Source organism: Xenopus tropicalis, chromosome 4 (assembly GCF_000004195.4).
Source record: "Xenopus tropicalis strain Nigerian chromosome 4, UCB_Xtro_10.0, whole genome shotgun sequence".
NCBI classification, from domain to species: Eukaryota; Metazoa; Chordata; class Amphibia; order Anura; family Pipidae; genus Xenopus; species Xenopus tropicalis.
The window spans coordinates 90253217-90274145 of record NC_030680.2 but is presented as its reverse complement, the minus strand read 5'-3'; the positions used below and the strand labels follow the sequence as shown (position 1 = coordinate 90274145).

The following is a 20929-nucleotide window of genomic DNA, read 5'->3' as shown; positions in this document are numbered from 1 at the left end:
TAGGAGGCAGCAGATGTAAGGGATCTTGTCACATTCTCCACCTGCTGGGGACCAGGATGTATAAGTGCTGGTTTCCATTATAAGGGTGGCAGAGGAGGAAGGCCTGCAATAAGATAAGGACACTTTTATTTTGATGCTCACCTAGTCTGCATTAGGCCTAATGGTAAAGGTTCATATGGGATTCTTTTATTATTGTTCTGAGACAATGATTGAGTAATGCAAACTGACAGAAAAAATATCAGCCTATGATAAGGGATAAATAAATCATATTAACTAATAATTAACTACATCATGGGGTTTACAGTTTATGGATGCTGTACAGCTTTCTATAAAAAATAGTTTCAGCCAAAAGCCAGGGGCACTTTCATGGCAGTAAAAAAATCTGTGTAAATTAGCTAGATAATAATCTGTATTCACCCACAACCTGCTATGAATTAGTGAGCTTGTCTATGCACAGAAATGAGTTCAGTATATATTTCCATAGTAACCAAAAAACATAACACAAAATGCAAATAACCAACAACAAACATTAAGCTTTGTACAGCTCTACAGTTTTCTGTTTAATCAGTGCACAGAGAAGCCTCAATTTAAAAGAATAATAAACGAATAATAATAAAATAAGTGTTTCTTTGCAAAATACCCTGTTGTGGGTATTGTTCATAGAAAGATATGGTAAATTCAAATATGTTTTTTCTTTAGGAGTTCCAAAATTGAATCCCACCCTATCTCAGCGCCTACCAAATTCACATGCAGTGGTGCATTCCTATGGCAGACAAAACATTGCAATCAGAGCCACAGGGTTAAAACAAGATACAAGGCATCAGTGTCTAGGTATATTTATAATGGATAACTGGCCATGGCTATTAATCAAGAAATCATATGCAACTAAGGTATACAGTAACTAGGAACCAACCTATAAGCTTTATGCAGGCAACCAATATGACATATGAAAAAACACTTGTTACATTAACCTGTAAAGCACTCAAGCCTAAGGCATCAAGCTCAAGGTTCAGCAAAATCTATACAACCCCACCCTGTAGTCCCAAAGTAAATGGCTTGTTTTTCAGTCCTTAGTACTTTCAACCAAGTAATTATTAACCCCTGAAACTGTTGTCACTACTTTACATGGTGCCTTGGAAACATTTATAGATACTGTCAACAAGCTCATTCAAGGAACTGGAAAAACACAGCAGCAATCTCAGTTTTAAACGGGAGCTAAACCCTAAAAATGGATATGGCTACAAATGGCTAGAAATGATCCAGTACTTCAAAACTCTCACAGGGGGTCACCATAATGAATTTTGTAAGAGGTTTCAATGAAACTCACACGCTTAGCGTTCTCTGAGCTGCTGTTAAGAAACTATGCTTAGGGGTTGTCACAAATTATCAAGCAGAAAATGAGGTTTGTCTGTCACAGATGGTGATGCTACAGAGCTGGTATATTAATTTCTGATGCTAATTGCACTGGTTTCAGAGCTGCTGTCTGTGCTATTTACTAATCAGCCTTATATTGTGACATTTATATTCTATATAGACAGTATATAGAATATATATTTCTTCCCCACTTCTTTAGTTAGGCTTTAGCTTTCCTGATAGGAGGTGGAGATGCTTTGGACAGTGGAAATGCATATAACGTTGAGGTTACAGTTGAAAATATATAATTTCACTTTGGTTGCAATTATAATCAACCAAAAGTAGTCCTTAAAGCTGAGAAACACAGGCCAAAGTATCTCCCCATCTTATGCAGACAACTCTGCATGAGTAAAAGGCAGTTAGTGCAGAGCATTTGAGTGGCTCTGAAAATGACAAATGGTTTGGCAGCTAGTCAGGTTCATGGGATGTAGTCTATGCTATGCAACAGGTTCAGTGAACATTATGATGCCACTTATGGCACAATCTAGCCAACATAATACTCTAACCAAAGAACCCCCACACCTATCCCTTTAATGGTAGTCTTATGCCTTTAAAAATGGGTATTTGTGTGGGCGATCTCTCTTCTTTAAAAAGCCGCAAGTGGGGGAGGATTGAGCCTGTGAAACCAATGCTTTAGTCTTGTAGTCTCTCTTCTTATAAAATCTAATGGTGAGGGTGAATCAAGCCTTTGACCAATACCCAGGTCAGGAAACATTCCAAGAAATGCTATCATGCATAAAAGTATGACTGAAAGTAAATAGTTAGGACCACCATGGCTTGTCAATGTTACAATCATAACTTTGTAACTAAACTCTGTTTTTGAAAATATTTGCACTAGCAAAGATACTAAATTACAAGTCGAACTAGGCCAGTGAGGTACAAGGAAAATCCTGGTGAGCCCAGGTTCTCATGGATAAAACAGGAAGAAGACTGCAAGCCCATGCCAATATACCATAACACAGATCACCCAGGCCTGCATCTGGCCATCACACAATGTAAACAGTTTAATAATTTAAACAGAATGATAGGTGCCAAGTATAAACATGGCCCTGATGTATGAAGCTTTAGTGCAGTGATCCCCAACCAGTGGTTTAGGAGCAACATGTTGCTTACCAACGCCTTGGATGTTGCTCCCAGTAGCCTCAAAGCAAGTGCTTATTTTTGAATTCCTGGCTTGGAGGCAAGTTTTGGTTGTATAAAAACCTAGTGTAATTGCCAAACAGAGCCTTCTGTACATATGGACTACAAAATTTCCAATCATTGATCTTATTTGGCATACCTCTTATTTTTTATGCTTGTGTTGCTTCCCAACACTTTTTCCATTTGAATGTGGCTCATGCGTAGAAAAGGTTGGGGACCCCTGCTTTAGTGTGTAATGTAACTGAATAGAATTCAGTAGAAATCTTAATGAATCAGATAAGCAAGTGTGGGACTGGCCAGAGGGGATGACTTTGACCTAGTTGGCCAGCTTAAAGTATATTGCAATATATGGACAAACAATCCCTGTTTGCTTAAAGGGGAGGGCAAATATTGGTAGCCTAATGCACAGAATGTCTTAAGGTCATATATATATGTGTATATATATATATATATTGATAATGGGTGAGTACAGAGGACTTCTTGTTGATGTCTAACTAAATGAAAGGGTAGGACACTGTCCAGTGTGCTGATCGTAAAAGAAATAGATACCACAATTCTGCAATTGCCTGATGGGGTATTTTAGCATTTTTTAAATATAAAGGCATCGGTGTTTATATATAAATATGGCACTGGGTAGGTAGCTTCATGCAATGCCGTTTTGAAGATGTCTAAAACCTTAAGTGTAAGATCAATATTGTATGTAAAGTTTATGTTTTGCTTATATATGGCTTTGTATATGGGCTTCATCGTAGCAAATACTTACATTATATTTTTGAAAGACTAAGCTAAGCAAGATGCTGTTTTGCTATTAGGACAGATGACATACTACAGGTGTAGGATCAGTTATCTGGAAAGCTCTGAATTACAGAAAGTCCAACTCCCATTATAACAAATAATTCAAAAGGTTCAAACTGTATTAAGGCAGTTTTCTAGTTATACTTTTGTAAATACATTACACCTGCAAATAAATTGCAAACACAGAAGACTACATTATTCCCAATATATGTGAAACTGACATATTGAAACATGTCAGACATCAAAATGAGATCCAGCACGCAGAATATTTTATTTACCATATATACTCGAGTATAAGCCGATCCGAGTATAAGCCGAGGTACCTAAATTTACCAATAAAAACTGGAAAAACATCTAGGGTGGGAAATGCAGCAGCTACTGCTAAGTTTTAATAATCAAAATAAATACCAATAAAATTACATAAATTGAGGCTGATCTTAAACTGTACATTATTTACTGTATTGTATGTGTTCAACTTCAAATGAATTCATAATAATTAACAATATTCACCTGTATTAGCAACGCTGATCACATGATATGGATATACCTGATCAGTATTGCTAATACCGGTAAATACTCTACTTAGGTACTAATTATAGGTAATTATTGATTGATTGAAGTTAAACACACATAAGTTTAACTTCAATCAATTTTGATTAACTATAATTAGCATCTATACATATCTAGGTATAACTAGTACCGTGAAACTTCAGGGCCTGGATTAACTGCCGGGGCGCATTACGTCACTTTCGCCCAGAAGCACAGAAGAGCGCACTATTGGTGGGGCTGGTGGGCTGGCGGGGTTGGCTGGAATGGGAATCGCTGGCAGAGGGTCCCAGGAGAGAATTGGGCAAGCAGGGGGCGCGTGATGTCACTTCCGCCCAGGCACACAGAAGGGCGCACTATTAGGTAGCCTGGTGGGCCTGGCAGGGCTGGTGGGAGCGACGGGAGTGGGCATGGGAATCGCTGGCAGGAGCCTTGTGCAGGTCAGACTTTTGTGTGTCCCAAAAAATGTTTGGCACATTTTTTCAGCACATTTTGGGTGCTGAAAAACTCAGCTTGTGTATACGGTACATCATATGCCAAAGAAATGAACACTTTTGGTTAGTGGTGCAAAAAGTTCAGTGGAATAATTCCGTTTAGGGCAATGACTTCAGCGCACACTAAACTGCACACTAAAATGTTAACTTAAGAAGCATTTGGTGAAGTCTCATGCACTAAAGTAATTTCCCTCTTATATAGATGGCCTATTGGCAGCTAGGTGTAACTTGCAGTTCTCAGGTCATAAAATGACTTTGATGCTGCATCATTTCTTCTGAACATTTGTGAATTCAATGTAGGAAACAGGACTGCATAATATAGTCACATACCATTGCCAACCTTCTTCTTGCCTCTCTGTATCTTTATATTAAAGATCTCCTCTTCCAAGCGCTGATTCTCCAACTCCACTGCCATAAGTTCAGCATCAAGCAATCGAGGGGCAGCTTCATTTTCTGCAGACACAATGGAGTGGATGGGAAGCAATGTTGTAATATCTTCACTAATAATCCATGAAGGGTAATGTAATGCAGACCAATGCATGGGCACTGCATGTAAATCTAAATCTATTTATATTATTACTAAATAGAACCTTCAAATGTACAGCTTCATTTATATTTATTACCTTTAGTTTAAAATATATAATACACTATTTATGTAATTCTCCCACACTCTTTGTAGTTCTTGTCACATTTGCACTATGTGGTGATTCCTCTTTTTTCTTGTTAGCAGAAGGGTATATAGGTTACCATTTCTAATTCTCAGTATTATTGCACTAAAGAGGCCATTAGTGAAGAGTAGTTCTTTAAATTTCATATATTTACTTATTCAGTTGTTATTTAGTTCTAATTCAGCCCTGAGTTCTTATACTTACATACTTATAGCTTAATTACCCAAGGATAGAAAGGAATGGAAATAGTCACGTTGCTCAGCAGTCCATGTTTTCATGCAACAATCACCTGAGATAATATAGCATTTGTATGAGGATTGTTTTAGTGTTTGTGTTTGGGCTATGTTCTGTATAGGGTCCACCCTGATATTACCTCAACCACACTTGTTAAATAATAAAGCAGATACAGTAAGCTTTGAGATTTAGGAAAACCTCAATGAGGCAGAAAGACTATGTGCATACTTCGCTTCTTCTTCTCCTTGCGCTCCTGTTTATGTGCCATTTCTTCAAATGTCAGTGCTTCTGCTTGCAGATCCTGCATTTGTACCAAAACAGATGGATCATTTCCACCACTTTGAACATAAGCCAGTTGTAGGGCACTGAAAAATAGGGAGATATACATAAAGCTTAAGAGAACATAAAATAGAAGAAGAATGTTCAAACTTTTCAAAACAGGATTCAAAAACTGCAAGGAGATATAGCAACATACCCGACTACTTTGTAATATATGAAAGAAACCTTTCATTTTATTTATGAATTAAAGGACCACTATGCTTTTAGCCTGTATTGTTTTGTTTGTGTTTGTCTAATACGTACATAAAAATATTAAAAATATATCATTATTTTCATTATCCAAGGTTTTATGAAGAATTAACTCTGCATGTATTTTCAGGCGTAATAAAATGCCATTATTTTCAGAATCTATGGCCACAATGCTGCCCTCCTGCATTTTGTTAATTCCCTTGCATACGAGTTTATTTTTTTAGGTCTTGCAGCGTGCAGTGCTGCAGTATGGCTGTAAACCAACCTGTTATTAGTTAAAAGGCAACTTAACTTTTAACTTTATCAGACTGATTATTAACCCACATTGAAATCCTGAGCTCCTGCAGACATAGCTGGTGTACTCTGCTTATGGGATAAATGGAAAGCCAGTAATGGGAAAAAAGCCCAACAGTGCTGTTAAAATTTTCATTTTCACAGAATACTCTATACTGAACCTCACCCACTGGGTTTTATAGCATAGCCTGGGCAGTATGCTGATTGGATTCCCAATGCAGATCTGTTTTACCCTTATTGGGGCTCATCAGTACAATACAGGGCTTAGCATATGTAGAGCCAGTGGATACTCTAGAAAAGCAATCTGGTTGATAAGGGACATTGTCATCCGACTGGATTGGCAATCTGCGGAATTTGGCAAATGGCAGAGGGGTTTCTGTAAGGTGCTTAGACAGTCAATATTTATTGGGCTGGTGAAGGGCTGTTTGGGCCTTGAAATGCCAGGCCTATTTTGGACCTCAGTCCAGAACTGATCCTCATTCATATGCAAAGCAAGGAATTCTTGGAAGGAAGCCCGGAATAGAAAGACTCCATACGCAGGTTCTGGTGATGATAGGAAAACTTACTTGAATTTTACAATTCTAGCAACTTACACCCTGTATTACTTCGATAAATAAGTCCCAGTGTGTCAGTTGTTTTTGCTTGCACATTTCCTTTTACTCTTTTGTGTAGCGTTGCTACCTGGTTTTGTCCTTATTTGGAAAACCGAATAGGCAGTATTGACCCAGAGAGCCCTTACAACAACCAGGCTGTCTGGGTTAATACTGCCTGTCTGATTTTCCAAATAAGGAAACCCAGACAGGACTTTCCTTGAATGACACAATTGATCAGCCAAATGCCAGTGTCCACGTCATAACCCTGCCCCCATGATGGCACAAGCCCAACCATATTTAAAATAAAGTAACAAACATAAGCCTGAATATAATAGGAGGAATGATTTCCAGTCCAATTACTAATAGCAACCAATTAAATATTTGTTTAGACCACTATAAACGCACTTGACCATTTTCAGCTAATTGCTACGTGCAAAACTATTTAAAAACATTATGAGGACCTGTAAAACAAATCAACATGAAACATGGCAAATATGTAAATCCCTTAATTTGTGGTGATAAATGCCAACCCAGTTCATTGCTTGTACATCTTAACTTCTTAACTTGTACTGTTATCGATATGAGGGCTGCCATATTGCTGACTATGAGGCCGATGACTCTTACTTATAGACAGATGCAACAACAAAATGAGTTATATTGATAACTCACTATTTAACTACTCAAACCAGCAGACTTTCAACGGTTCTAATAAAATGTAATGTTTTCTTTGCTGTGCATATTAGTAGCACCATGTAAGAATAAAAATAATAATGATACCTGATCTCTGAGGATAGGGAGCTTCCACGTTGGGGAAAGGCAATCAAGTTAAAAGACACCTTTTCTTTTTGTATAGAGGTGTTGGATGGGATATTTTTGTTCGCGGTCTCTGTTTTGGTTCTTTAAAATTTTTAAAAAAGACACAATAAATAAGGAAGTTAAAAATCAGTTTTTTACCTGTACATTGTGAATGGCATATGTAAAAACATTCTCAAATTAAATTCTAGATTTTTCTAGACCTTTATATTCTGTTGTTTAATACAGTATAAAGATGTAATGTAAAATATAAGGATATTAGAGTTCACTGAGTACTTCTATGATCATATAAAGGGATAAAGCAAAAGGCAATTAACTATTATATTTGCTGTGGAACTCCATAGTGAATTCTAATATTTCTATATTTTATGACAGAGGGTACATTATTTTTGTATTACATCAGTAAGCACCTTTATAACTGAGGACTTCACTAATCATTTATAAGGAAATATTTTACAGATTATTCATGGCTCTTCTGTAGTATATTACAGTACTGCTATAAAGTCACATGCCTTGATACATAAACCATTATATCAACACATTACATATTATGTAATCAACACTGAGAAGCAGAAATAGCACTCATTTACAAAGTAAAGTTCTTGTTTTGCAATTTGAAAATTATGTTCACACACACATACCAATAAAATAAGCTTATAGCCTCTAAGAACTGCACAATAGACATGCCAATTTACAGATCTGCTAGTTGAGCCCAATGTGTTTAAATCCCATACCACAGAAAGGTAGATTGTTTCCCAGCATTCTGTAGCAAGATGCTCATGTTACTTGCGCAAGTCATAACCCAGCTGCCAGACTGCAACCTGCTAGACTGTATTAACACCCCACAGCAAAATTATGTCTACCCACTAAGGTAGGGGTAGGGTCCCAAAACATACAAGTAGTAAGTATGATATATTCTACTTGTTCCACAAGTTTTCTCCATACTGTCTTCACCCAGAGTTTATGGCTTTAGCATTTCTGACTTGCAACCCAACTTACTTCACCATATGTGAATTATGTTACAATTTAGAGATGACACCATAAAAGATTTTATAAAATATTGATGCACTGGAAATGGTGCAGACTGGAGACACTATCTTATGTCTTCTTTTTTGGAAATTTATCAGTGCTTTACATGCAAACACAAAATCTCTCTACCATAGGACATTCTAGCATTTCACAAGAGAATTAGTTCCTGATGGACAACAATCAGGGGCTTATGAAATTACTCTGTGTTCATACTAACACCATGCTGTTTTTTTCTCTGAATTTGTTTGTAATCCATATATACTTAAAGGTGAACATATTGTCTGTTTCTGGAAACATTTACTAAAAATAAATGCTTTTCTGCAGCAGATTTTTGATATGTGTTTCTCCACAACGCTTGTTTTCAAACAAACCAGTAAACTGCATGAGAATTATAAACCCAGTCATAAACATTTACCAAAATAGATACATTTAGTATAAATTCTCTTTAGTAGAATTCACTATCCATATGGATTTATATACTGTATGTATAGCAAACTTAGTGCTACCTGTTTTCTGACTGGATGAGCCCAATTTGGTCCCTCAGAGCATCCAATGCCAACTGGTTCTTTTCCTCCTGGGCCTTTAGTTCCAGGAGCATCTGTTCAAGGTGTGAAGTGGTGGAGCCAGCACCAGTAAAGTCTGAAAGTCGCTGGCGGATATCTGTAGAAATGAGAATAATGTATTAGAAATACTGCACCAGATAAGTATGAAACAAGCATGCCATACAGCACAACACCCGAAAAGAAAATAACCAAGAAAAACCATAAACCTTAGTAAACAATTATCTAAATTATTTAATGTAACTTTATAAAGTGCATTTTTGGCATCTGCTGGCCTTGATTTTACACAAAGTCCATGTATAAATACTAAATGTGGGGTCAAGAATTAGGCTCTTTCCAAAGTTTAATTCACACAGGACTCACCTTCTCGCTGAAGCTCTAATGTTTGGTTCCGTGCATGGATATCTGCAAGGTGCCGTTCATGAGCCTCTGCCATTTCTTGCATGCGTTCACGATAATCTCTTTCCCAATGTATTTGGGAGTTAGGTTCCCCCTGAATTAATGATCACAAAGGCAACTTACTATACATAGACCCACGTTAAAACACATATCTTACACAGATATGTCCTCCATATATGATCCGACTGTGCCTGAAACTTAGGTTTAATTTTCTTGTAGAGTTCATTTTAGATTCTTATTCACTTTTTCTTTACTTCCTATCATGGACACTGAGAACCACAAACAGTACGGTACATCTGCATGCTTATCACTTGTACAACAGTGTTTTCAGGCAAGAATTGTGCAGGTATGCCATACTTGTCATGATTTCCATTGCCCACAGTGGGAAGCAACCTGTAACTATTCTACAGATCTTGTATATACAAAAAATAGATAATGCTTCACTATACCATGCGCTTGTTGTAGCGTCGGGTGCAAGCTGCCGATCCCACTGCTGAGGGTCAACTATAACTCATTGTGCCAATAAACACTTTCTACACAGAATCAGAGTGCTGCTGCAGCATGTTTATCAGTGTATTCTACAGCACTTATTACCAGGAAAAATGTAAAGTGAACAAAGAAAGACAAATTATGAGTAAAATACACATTCTTGCCACTGATAGCAACACTACCTGAAACTGTAACGATCTCAGTGTTGGAACAGTCTCCTGCAATGATTTTCTCAGCTTCTGAAACTAGAAAAGAAAATGAACATATTACATATCAATACTATTTGTTGACTGTTCTTATTGAGCAATTTGCAGCTGAAATATTTCCAGAAAAAAACATTTTTTAAAACAGGGTCACAGCTGATCCTGGGCATTCACTTCTTTAAAGAAGAAGGAAAGTCATTTTGGCATTTTACTGCCAATAGATTTGCCACATTCTGCAGAAAGCTTTATCATACCTGAGTAAAGAGCCCTATAAGCTTTCTTGTTTAAGATTGCAGCTGCCATTTTAAGTAGCTTCCTGCAACAGCTGTAGCCCTTGTAGCTCAGATTACACATTCCTAAGGGTGAGGGGAGTGAGTTTTATGAATTCTTATGGGAGGGGGGAGCAGGAGAAGAGAAAGAGGAGAGAGGTGCGCAGTTTTTACCTTTCCTTCTCCTTTAATCTAGCGTCTGTAAGGCACTCTCTTCTCTTGTATCAGTTATTAGTTGTTGCTTTTTGTATGTAAATCTGTATGTTCAATGTATACACCCATTTATTGTACAGTGCTGCAGAATATGTTGGCGCTTTATAATTATGTGTTAATAATAACAACAATAATATTACTATTATTATATAAGCCGGTGTCCAAACTGAGGGGCCCACTGCGAAAGTTGATTAGAATTAAGGAGAATGTCTGTTTCCTTAAGTACTTCTGAAAACCTAGCTTCAAATTCAAGGGGTGTTAAGGTAACATTTGTGATACTTATTGCAATATATGTGTTGTATTTTTTCATTATCCAGACAGTGAATTATACATTACAATATTGTGATATCTAGGCTAAGATGATTTTTGGGCAGATGGTGAAACAAGGTCTGGGTGAATGCGTTGAAGACAGAACATTAATTAAACAAAAATATAAATTGAAGAATGAATGAAGAATGGTGGCAGGCTGTTTTACAAAATGAAAAATAAATGATAACGAACTGGCCATACCTGTACAATATTCATATGGTATAAAAGTTCTTCCCAGAAGTTATACAAAGATTATATGAATAAATGGTGCTTAACCAACCTCATCTGTTAGACTTCTTAGAGCTCTACTGTCAGAAGGACTTTCGAACTGCCCGTATCCATCCATCAGTTGCTGTTCCCGCTCCTTAAGAAGATTTTCCCTGGCTCTTAGGCGAGCAATACTATCGCTTGTCTGGTAAATAATTAACAACAGACGCAAAATTACAAGAATATTTTTATCAACCACAAGTACCGAGTTTACTTACACAATTATTTAGATTATAACAGTACACTGCTGGTTTTTAACTTAAATAAGATTTTTACATAGTTGTTTTGTTTGCAGTAAAAATCATGTTGGCAATTTGTGACTTGAGTTTTCAGTTTATGGTTTAAAATGATTCGTCATTAGTGTTATTGTGTCATTAGGCAGACAAAATCTATCCAGAAAGGCGTTAAAGCACATGTCAACTCCAAAAATAATTTTTTTGCCCTAATTCCAAGCAACTTTCCAATGTGAATTTATTGAAATTTAGTGCTTTAAAAGTTATTTGTAAATGCAATTGCTATTGAAATCAGCATTTGCTAAACTCCTGCTGTTGTCACTTTTTAAACAATGTTGCAAAGGTCAGTCTCCTCCAGCAACAAGTCTGTCAATCTAGTGCTGGCTTATGTTACATTGTTTCAAGAACCAGGGCCAATAGGGCAGAGAATAGGAAAGGACAGACAAACCCCACTTCTAATAGCAATTATATAAACGTCAAAAACCATTGCAAATGTGTAATGAATATATATATTGCAAAGTTGCTTACAATTATGTTTTTTTATTAGGCAAAAAAATTATATTTTGGATTGGCTTGTCCTTTCATTGATGTTGATACATATAATATGAATACACAACTTTTACTATGCATTAGTAAAGCAGGAAGTGTCCAAGCCCAAAAGTTATTCTACAAATGTCTCTGCATATAATAGAAACAAACAGACTTTTTCTGTTTGCCAAATGTATAATTAGGTATTAATACACTTTTTTGTGTCCTGCCTTCTTTCCTGTTCCTCATTTAACTGCAAGCTTTGCCGAGCATTTGAGGCAGTAGTCAGGGTTATCTCCTGTGCACATGAAAGTGTTGCAGTTTTTCAGATGTTGTCAGTGTTTAATATAAGAGGGATGATCTCTGCCTTCTTATCTTACCTTAAAATCAGGGCTCTCTGTCATCCTTGGAACTCCTCTACCATCCAAGTGCAAGATCTCCCCTCCATCTGCGTATCGAGAACTGAGAACTACAGGATCTCCGATGTTGCTCCCAATACAGAACTTTTCCTTGTGCTTCTCCAGTAGTCTCTGGGAACGGAAATCCATTTTGCAATTATTGCATCGGTATGTGTCCAAATTGGCCATCCTACCTGCAAAAGACAACAATGCTACAGATCTCAGTATTATAATGATTTGTGGTGAGCAAGCAAATATCTAGAGTTTTTTCAAGTTAAAAACAGATTTTTGTCATTATATGCATTTAAAAAAAAATCAAATGTATAAACCTCCTGTAAAACCAAATGAAAAAAAAAAGCTTCAAATGACACCACATGATATTCTGAGGTTAAGCCATATGCATGGGCAGTTCAAGGGATGGTATAATCCCACAGTGTCCCCTCTAAAAATAAATAAATGCTTATTTACTAATGGTCAGCCAAGGCAGCCCTGTGGAAATGCACTCACTAAATAACAAACTTGAAATCTCCTTTACTTCATACTTAAAAACACAACATTTATTCTTTTCTATAGAGGGATAATGACTACATGTGTAAGCACACTGCAGTTACTTCACTCTTTGAAAGTCAGAGTTTAGGACAGGGCTGTCCAACTCAAGGGCCATGAGATTGATGTGACCCTGTAAACTTTTATGCCCACCAGCCCGCCCAAGGGCTCCACTATCCAGTGCCGGATTTGTAATGGGGGCGCTCCGAGGCCACCCCCATTCTTCGCCCCCCCCCCCCGCATATTAATTACTTTTACACTGATAAAATTGGACAACACATACATAATAGGAGAACGCATCACTTCTGTTATTTTTTACATTACATGTTACAAAGCTATGTATTTCTGGCTAAAATCTGTTCCATGTGGCTATACCCAGGCTGATACAATGGCCCGGGTGCAACACAGGGAAAGGCTGATGCCAGGGCAGAGGCTGATTCAGGGCAGGCAGTGTGGCATTAGCCCAACATGGTACTTTGCATGGGCCATGCTTGAAGTTTGAATTACTATCCACCCCAACCTGCACTTGGGGATTTCTGCTGCTCTGAGGAGGCTTTGGGCTAAACTTAATGGGAGATTTTGAGGCTCAGATTTTATTTCATCTTGTCATGCAACAGCACAGAACACCACACAACAGCACACTACAGCACAAGATTTTGTAATATCCTACAAAATGTTATCACCACCACCACTGTAATGTAATGTTGGTGGGATGGCATATACATTGCTCCGGTTTCCTGAATTCGCCCGAAGTTGCCTCGCAAGGAAACTTTGGAAAACTGAAGTGACGTGTATGCCATCCCAGATCTCTGTGTGGTACGATATTGTGTGTCATAAGGTCTAGTTACACAGAGACTGTTACCACAGCATTTTTCCTGCTTGCACAGCCCTGGGAAGTGGGAAATACAGGTGCATGAGAGAAACAATGCTGCCCTGTAAGACCTGTCTGTCTTCCCCAGTAAGCTAGAAAGTCACACAGGCACTAAGCAGCAGACTCCTGAACGGAATCAGGGCTCACCGATACCGAGTAGTGAGGGGCAGAGCCCTGGCAAACATTACCCCCATAGTTTAGCCCTAGTCCGAATACAATTTGTACTTTTCTTCTTGGTAGTGAAAGCTTCAGTCAGACCTTACCGAACTCTTTCGCTCCTGACGAGTTTCCAATACTTTGCTGTAACTGCTTTGCATCTGTTGTTATGGGAACCACAGAAGAATGAGGGGTGGTGCTTTATGCGTGCTTGTCACTTCTCTGGTAACAAAAGCAAAAGCAAGAGTCATGGGAGGAAGCCTTCTCTCGCGTTATTTGCCCTTCTGTAGCAGTTGGGGGGAGTGGGAGAGTGGAGCAGAGTGCATGCAAGCTTTGTCTGTGTTGCGTCTGTAGGTAAAGAGATCTAAGGAGCAGCAGTTGTATGTATATGTATGTATGTATATCTTTATTTATAAAGCGATACTTATGTACGCAGCACTGTACAGTAGAATACATTAATACAAACAGGGCGTTATTAAGATAATAATAGATAAATACAAAGTACAACAATAAATACAGATAGATACAAGATAAGTACAGTTGCAATAAGTTAAGCGTCAAAGACACAAGAGGATGGAGGTCCCTGCCCCGTAGAGCTTACAATCTATATGGGACAGTTTAGGTTAGTTCATGGACAGATCTCATAAAGCTGCCTCTCTGCCATTACTACAAACATGAATCTTAAAGGAGAAGGAAAGGCTAAGTCACTTGGGGGTGCCAAAATGTTAGGCACCCCCAAGTGACTTACATGACCTACCTTGTACCCCGGGCTGGTGCCCCCGTTAGGAGAAAACAGCACCAGCCCGGGGCACCTGTAGACACCGCTTCCTCCTTCCTTTGCGCGCTGCTGCCGAAATCCGTGGGCCGGCGCATGCGCAGTAGAGTGAAAAGCCGACTTTAATGTTTAAGTTCGGCTTTTCACTCTACTGCGCATGCGCGCGCAAGCGAGGAGGAAGCAGGTAGCGCCGGCAGCTGCCCCGGGCTGGTGCTGTTCTCTCCGTACGGGGGCACCAGCCCGGGGTACAAGGTAGGCGTTCTAAGTCACTTGGGGGTGCCTAACATTTTGGCACCCCCAAGTGACTTAACCTTTCCTTCTCCTTTAAAGGGATGCTTTACTAATTTAAGTTTCAGTATATTTCTAGCAACTCTGCCATTGGTCTGCATTATTTATCTTTTATAGTTTTTAAAATGATATGGCTTCTGATCAGAGTCACTGACCCCCCCCCCCTCTTCCAGTAAAACTAATTATATGTGAGCCTAAACTAAAAACTAATTAATTACATATCTTCCTGTTCAGTACTTGGTGTAGTAATTTTCCAGTTTCTTATGCAAACTACTGTTGCTAGTTGCTTAAATAACTGAGAAGCTAAATAATCAAAACACTTCAAGTAAAATATGAAGACCATCAGGAAATTGACTCAATATCTACATGATACTAAAAGTTATTTTAAAGGTAATGTAACCCCTATTTGGCTATGAAATAGTTAAAACCCAGTCTAGTATGGTTTAGAGCATGGGGTATATGCGACTCACTAAGACAGGATGGGCCTTCGCTATACGGAAGAGACCATGCGGAGTAAGGGTGTAGTGGAACTACAACTCACTGTAGCTGTGTACGGTGCAATTTAGCAAAGATGGACGCCAGAAGGTTCTTGCATTTGAACAGCAAAGTTTATTGTCAAAGACAAATGATGCAGGGTTATACTCATAATACATGCAGATATAGATGTTAAATGATCGTAGTACAGGTATAGGACCCATTATCCAGAATGCTCGGGACCAGGGGTATTCCAAATAAGGGGTCTTTCCGTAATTTGGATCTCCGTACCTTAACTCTACTAAAAAATCAATAAACCATTACCGTATATACTCGAGTATAAGCCGATCCAAATATAAGCCGAGGTACCTAATTTTACCTAAGAAAACTGGAAAAACTTATTGACTCAAGTATAAGCCTTGGGTGGGAAATGCAGCAGCTACTGCTAAGTTTTAATAATCAAAATAAATACCTATAAAATTACATTAATTGAGGCATCAGTGGGGTATATGTTTTTCAATATTTATTTCAAAGAAAAACAGTAAACTAGCTCTGTAAGCGGAGAAGAGGGTCAACAAACGCCCCACGCTCATTGCAAATTGGCAAACTGGCAGCAGACCCAGTCCCGGAGGGATGTAAGGGGAAATAAGTATTGCTTAGTGGGAGCCTAGGCCAGGGCACTGGAGGGTCTGATTGCAGGTGGCCTAATTTGCACACAAAGGAGAGAGGGTGTTAGTCTAGAGCAGTGCTGTCCAACTGGCGGCCCGCGGGCCGTATGCGGCCCGCGACCCCCCCTCTGTGTGGCCCCCCACCTGTCTGGCTGCTTTGATGGCTTACCTTTGAGTAAGCATTAAATGGTATCAGTACTGAGATTAACTGGCCCCCTGCATGGTTCTCACCTCAGATTCAGGCTGTAATCCCTCTGTATTGTTTAAACATGTAATCCCCTGTGTTGTTCACACCTTTTAATCTCTGCATTGTTCAACCCCTGCAGTGTTCACACCTCAGGCTCAGACTGTAATCACTCCCATTGTTCACTTCTTCACACCTCAGACATAGGTACTGTAGGCAGAGTATGGCACATACAGCCAGCATAGGGCAGGGAGGGTATGGCACACACAGGAAGGGTAGGGCAGGCAGAGTATGGCACACACAGTCAGGGTAGGGCAGGCAGAGTATGGCACACACAGTCAGGGTAGGGCAGGCAGAGTATGGCACACACAGTCAGGGTAGGGCAGGCAGAGTATGGCACACACAGGCAGGGTAGGACAGGCAGAGTATGACACACACAGTCAGGGTAGGACAGGCAGAGTATGGCACACACAGACAGCATAGGACAGGCAGAGTATGGCACACACAGGCAGGGTAGGGCAGGCAGAGTGCTGCCTGTTTGTGCCATACTCTGCCTGCCCTATGCTGCTTGTGGGAGGTGAACCTGGCAGGGGTTTGTTGTGGGAGTTTGTTAGCAGTTGGAAATAGCCATTAAATGGTCCCTAAGGTGTGTAATTATGTACTGGGGGTTGCTGTGCTATCCACAGGGGAGGAGGAGACATATGGAATTTAAGGGTATATCTTAATATGACATAATTCTTTCACATATGAATGATGGTTGATATCCCCACAGTAAGGACCAAGCATTTGGGATTTTGCTGTGCTACCACCATTGTGATAAAACAGGTGTGGTTTGAAGTGGGTGTGGTTTCAAAAAGGGGAGTGGTCAAAACTGGCTTCCATTAGCGGCCCTCCACTATGTATGCTAGAGAAATTCCGGCCCTCGGCACCGTAGAAGTTGGACAGCACTGGTCTAGAGAGACCCATGGCACCCGACTCGAATATAAGCCTAAGGTGACTTTTTTCAGCACATTTTGGATGCTGAAAAACTAGGCTTATACTCGAGTATATACAGTAATTAAACCCAATAGGATTGTTTTGCATCCAATAAGGATTATTTATATCTTAGTTGGGATCAATTACATGGTACTGTTTTATAATTACAGAGATAAAGGAAATCAGTTTTAAAATTCTGAATTATTTGATTAAAATGGAGTCTATGGGAGACAGGCTTTCCGTAATTCGGAGCTTTCTGGATAATGGGTTTCCGGATAAGGGATCCCATACCTGTACTCTGAGGACAACAAGAGAGGATTCACACTCATTTATGCCACCTCTTTCGGAGTCTGGGCAGGGTAAATGCACCTGGTCAGCTTGGCACCCCTTTGGAAACAGTCTGAATAGATATCTCAGTCCTCAGGTTGATAACCCCTAGCTTGAGAGTCCTCCAGGTGACTAGGGATCAGGGTTTGATCTTGCCTGTCTCCTATTTCTACTCCGTGGCCCTACACTGAGGCAACATTGCCAGATGGAAGGGTACTTCCAGAGCTATTTTCCTTGTTGGAGCTGAGCTGCTCTTGCTAGCTAAGTCTCATTATCTCACTCTCCTAAAGAGTGCTCTTACAGTTTCTGCTGGTCTTACTATTCCTCATTCACGGGGCCCTGTCCCTGACTTCACCAGAGCGGATGGTAACACTCTGGGGCAATAAGGCTTTTCTTGGGCCTAGTTCTGCTCCCAGGCTCAGTGGACCTTCACCTGAGATGCAGAGGCAGCCAAAGAGGAAACCACACCTCCTTGCTAAACACTATATGAGTTTGCAAGGGGTGGGGACAACCATATAAACCAACAAGGTGTAAAATATAGTGTAAACTAGATACATGGGACTTTGCCCAGCAACAGCACAATCAGAATCAGGTCAATGAGGTCCCTCTCTCCATTCACTTTTTGGCTTAATTTTTGTGAAGTGCACTTATCACAAAAATAATTTTTCCCCACGAGCGGAATGGGCTAAAGGAGCCCACAATCTCAATGGTGGAAACAATAGTATATTTTGAAGAATATCTGCATCATATTCTGGACCCCCTGCGCTGGGAGCCCACTCTTTGTGCGGGTGGCCATGCTCAGGATGCATGTATGTGCATGAGTGTCCCAGCTCACCCAATATTCCAATATGTATGACTAGAAAATATGCATATATTGGGTGAACTGGGGCACTCAGATATTATGCATTTTCCCCAGTATGGCTTCTGAAGGCATGTTTTAAAAAAATGTATGTAAAAATCACTCACTTTTGCCATCAGTCTTTTGTGTCAATATTTTATTCAAAAAGTTTCCAAATACAAAAATATGAGTTATAAGAAAACTACAAGAAAAATTGAATGCATAAACTGATGCATATTGTAGAACTATAATTCTACTTGAAAAAGTTGAATCACTTGAAATAGTTATAGAAAAATATTACTTATAAATGTAATATAAACATATATATATAGTGATATTATTGAGCAAAACAAACGGACCTTAGAAGGGATAGAGACCCTATCTCCCTGATATAATACTTAAAGGAGACATAAAGCTTAACAAAGAAGTGGGGTAGAAATGCTGCTCATTCTAATTCTGGCTTCTATACCAGCCCAAGGCAACCACAGCCCTTTAGCAGGGAAGATCTGTGCCTCCAGAATGCCCCAGTAGCCCCACACCTTCTTTTCTGCTGATTTACTACACATGCTCTGTGCTGCTGTCAGTTACTAAGCTTACCTGATTGGTTATTAATTTCCATTTACGTTATATGGCAGATAAGAAACCAGTGCAATTTGCATCAAAATCAAATAATCAGCCTTCTATGGCAGTGGAAACTCATTTTCTGCTTGATGATTTGCAACAACTAGGGTTGCCACCGGACGGTATGTTACTGGCTTAGCCGGCCGACAGTACCACACCTACCAGGTCCGGAAATATATGGGGGTAAATTTGTAATTACTTTTGTCCTGTCCCTGGCCTGCCTGTTTAGGCCCAAATCCACCTCAATACATCTTTAGAGCCTGATGTGACCAAAATCCACCCCATGATCCTCCCTGTTACATCAAAGTCCCATGCTTTGCATCACTGATGTTCCACATGATCTTCCAGGCCGGTATTAAATATTTTTAAAGTTGGCAACCCTAGCAACAAACCCTAATCTTAGATTCTTCACAGAGATTTCAGTGAGACAATGTAGTTTTGCATTTTGCACTATAACAATGTGTGTATTGAGAGGTGGAGACTGTGCCTGTCAGTACATAATTAAGATAGGGTAGATAGAGGCATATTTACACTGGCAGTGAAAACAATACATGTGACATCTTATGTGAAATCCTAGCATAGTACAGGTATGGGACCTGTTATCCAGAATGCTTGGGACCTGGGGTTTTCTGGATAAGGGATCTTTTTTTTTTATAATTTTGATATTCATACCTTAAGTCTGCTAAAAATAAACATTAAATAAATCCAATAGGATTGTTTTGCCTTCAATAAGGATTAATTACATCTAAGTTGGGATCAAGTACAAGATACTGTTTTATTATTACAGAGAAAAAGGAAACCATTTTTAAAAATTAGAATTATTTGCTTATAATGGAGTCTATGGGAGATGGCCTTTCCGTAATTCGGAACTTTATGGATAACAGGTTTCCTGATAAGGGATCCCATACCTGTATTCAATTCAAAAGCTTGAGGTTTTATTGTTTGAGGATTACGCTGCCTCTTGTGTTAGATATATTAGTGATATATTCCTAAATTTTCAAACTTTATTGCACAGACAATTTTCACAGGATTTGCTGGCACTGATGCTACTGTCCTATAGAGAATATGGAGCATATGTATTCTGTTGTGGGACCTTATATGACATTTGCTGGATTTTTGTTTGACTTGATGTTGCACTGGAAAGTGGAATACTATTATTCAATTTAATAATGCACTGTATTTTTAGTGCAGGTATGGGATCCATTATCCGGAAACCTGTTTTCCAGGAAGTTCTGAATAACAGGAAGGCCATCTCCTATGAACTCCATTATAATCAAATAGTTCTAATTTCTAATAAAACAGTAGCTTGATCCCAACTAAGATTTACTTTTACTTATTGAAGTAAAACAATCCCTTTCGGTTTGATTTATGTTTCAATCAAGGTGTGGGGCTCCAAATTACAGAAAGATCACCCATTTGGAAAACCCCAGGCACCAAGCATTCTGGATAATAGGTCCCATACCTGTTTTGTATCAGGGTGATAAGAGCCTTACATATAGTTACATAGGGTTGAAAAATCCATCAAGTTCAAAAGTCCATCAAGTTCAACCCATTCAAGTAAACCCAGCACATACAACCCACACCCACCAATCTATCCACTCACATACATAAACTAATTATATATATACATATATATATATATATATATATATATATATATATATATATATATACAGGTATATACAACCACTAATACTAACTGTAGATATTAGTATCACAATAGCCTTGGATATTCCGATTATTCAAGAACTCATCCAGGCCCCTCTTAAAGGCATTACCACATCTCTAAGA

The 20929-nt window shown here is 39.0% G+C and overlaps 1 protein-coding gene and 1 long non-coding RNA gene across 2 annotated transcripts in view; one reads left to right on the top strand and one right to left on the bottom strand.

Annotated features, from left to right (window-relative positions):
• ccdc17 (coiled-coil domain containing 17) overlaps positions 1-14175 on the bottom strand; it is a 44025-nt gene extending 29850 nt beyond the window's left edge. Inside the window, exons 1-9 of the mRNA XM_012961579.3 lie at positions 14096-14175; positions 12398-12609; positions 11270-11401; positions 10178-10240; positions 9471-9600; positions 9054-9207; positions 7483-7602; positions 5519-5655; positions 4719-4841 (exon numbers count right to left, since the gene is read on the bottom strand). Of these exons, the coding sequence (XP_012817033.2) occupies positions 4719-4841; positions 5519-5655; positions 7483-7602; positions 9054-9207; positions 9471-9600; positions 10178-10240; positions 11270-11401; positions 12398-12604 (1066 nt within the window). The 5' untranslated portion in view covers positions 12605-12609; positions 14096-14175. The remainder of the gene's footprint in view (positions 1-4718; positions 4842-5518; positions 5656-7482; positions 7603-9053; positions 9208-9470; positions 9601-10177; positions 10241-11269; positions 11402-12397; positions 12610-14095) is intronic.
• LOC105946996 lies at positions 4853-12496 on the top strand. Its single transcript, XR_004222387.1, has 3 exons — positions 4853-4905; positions 11282-11404; positions 12409-12496. It is a non-coding gene; the product is annotated as an uncharacterized LOC105946996 (long non-coding RNA).
• Positions 14176-20929: the final 6754 nt, after the last annotated feature.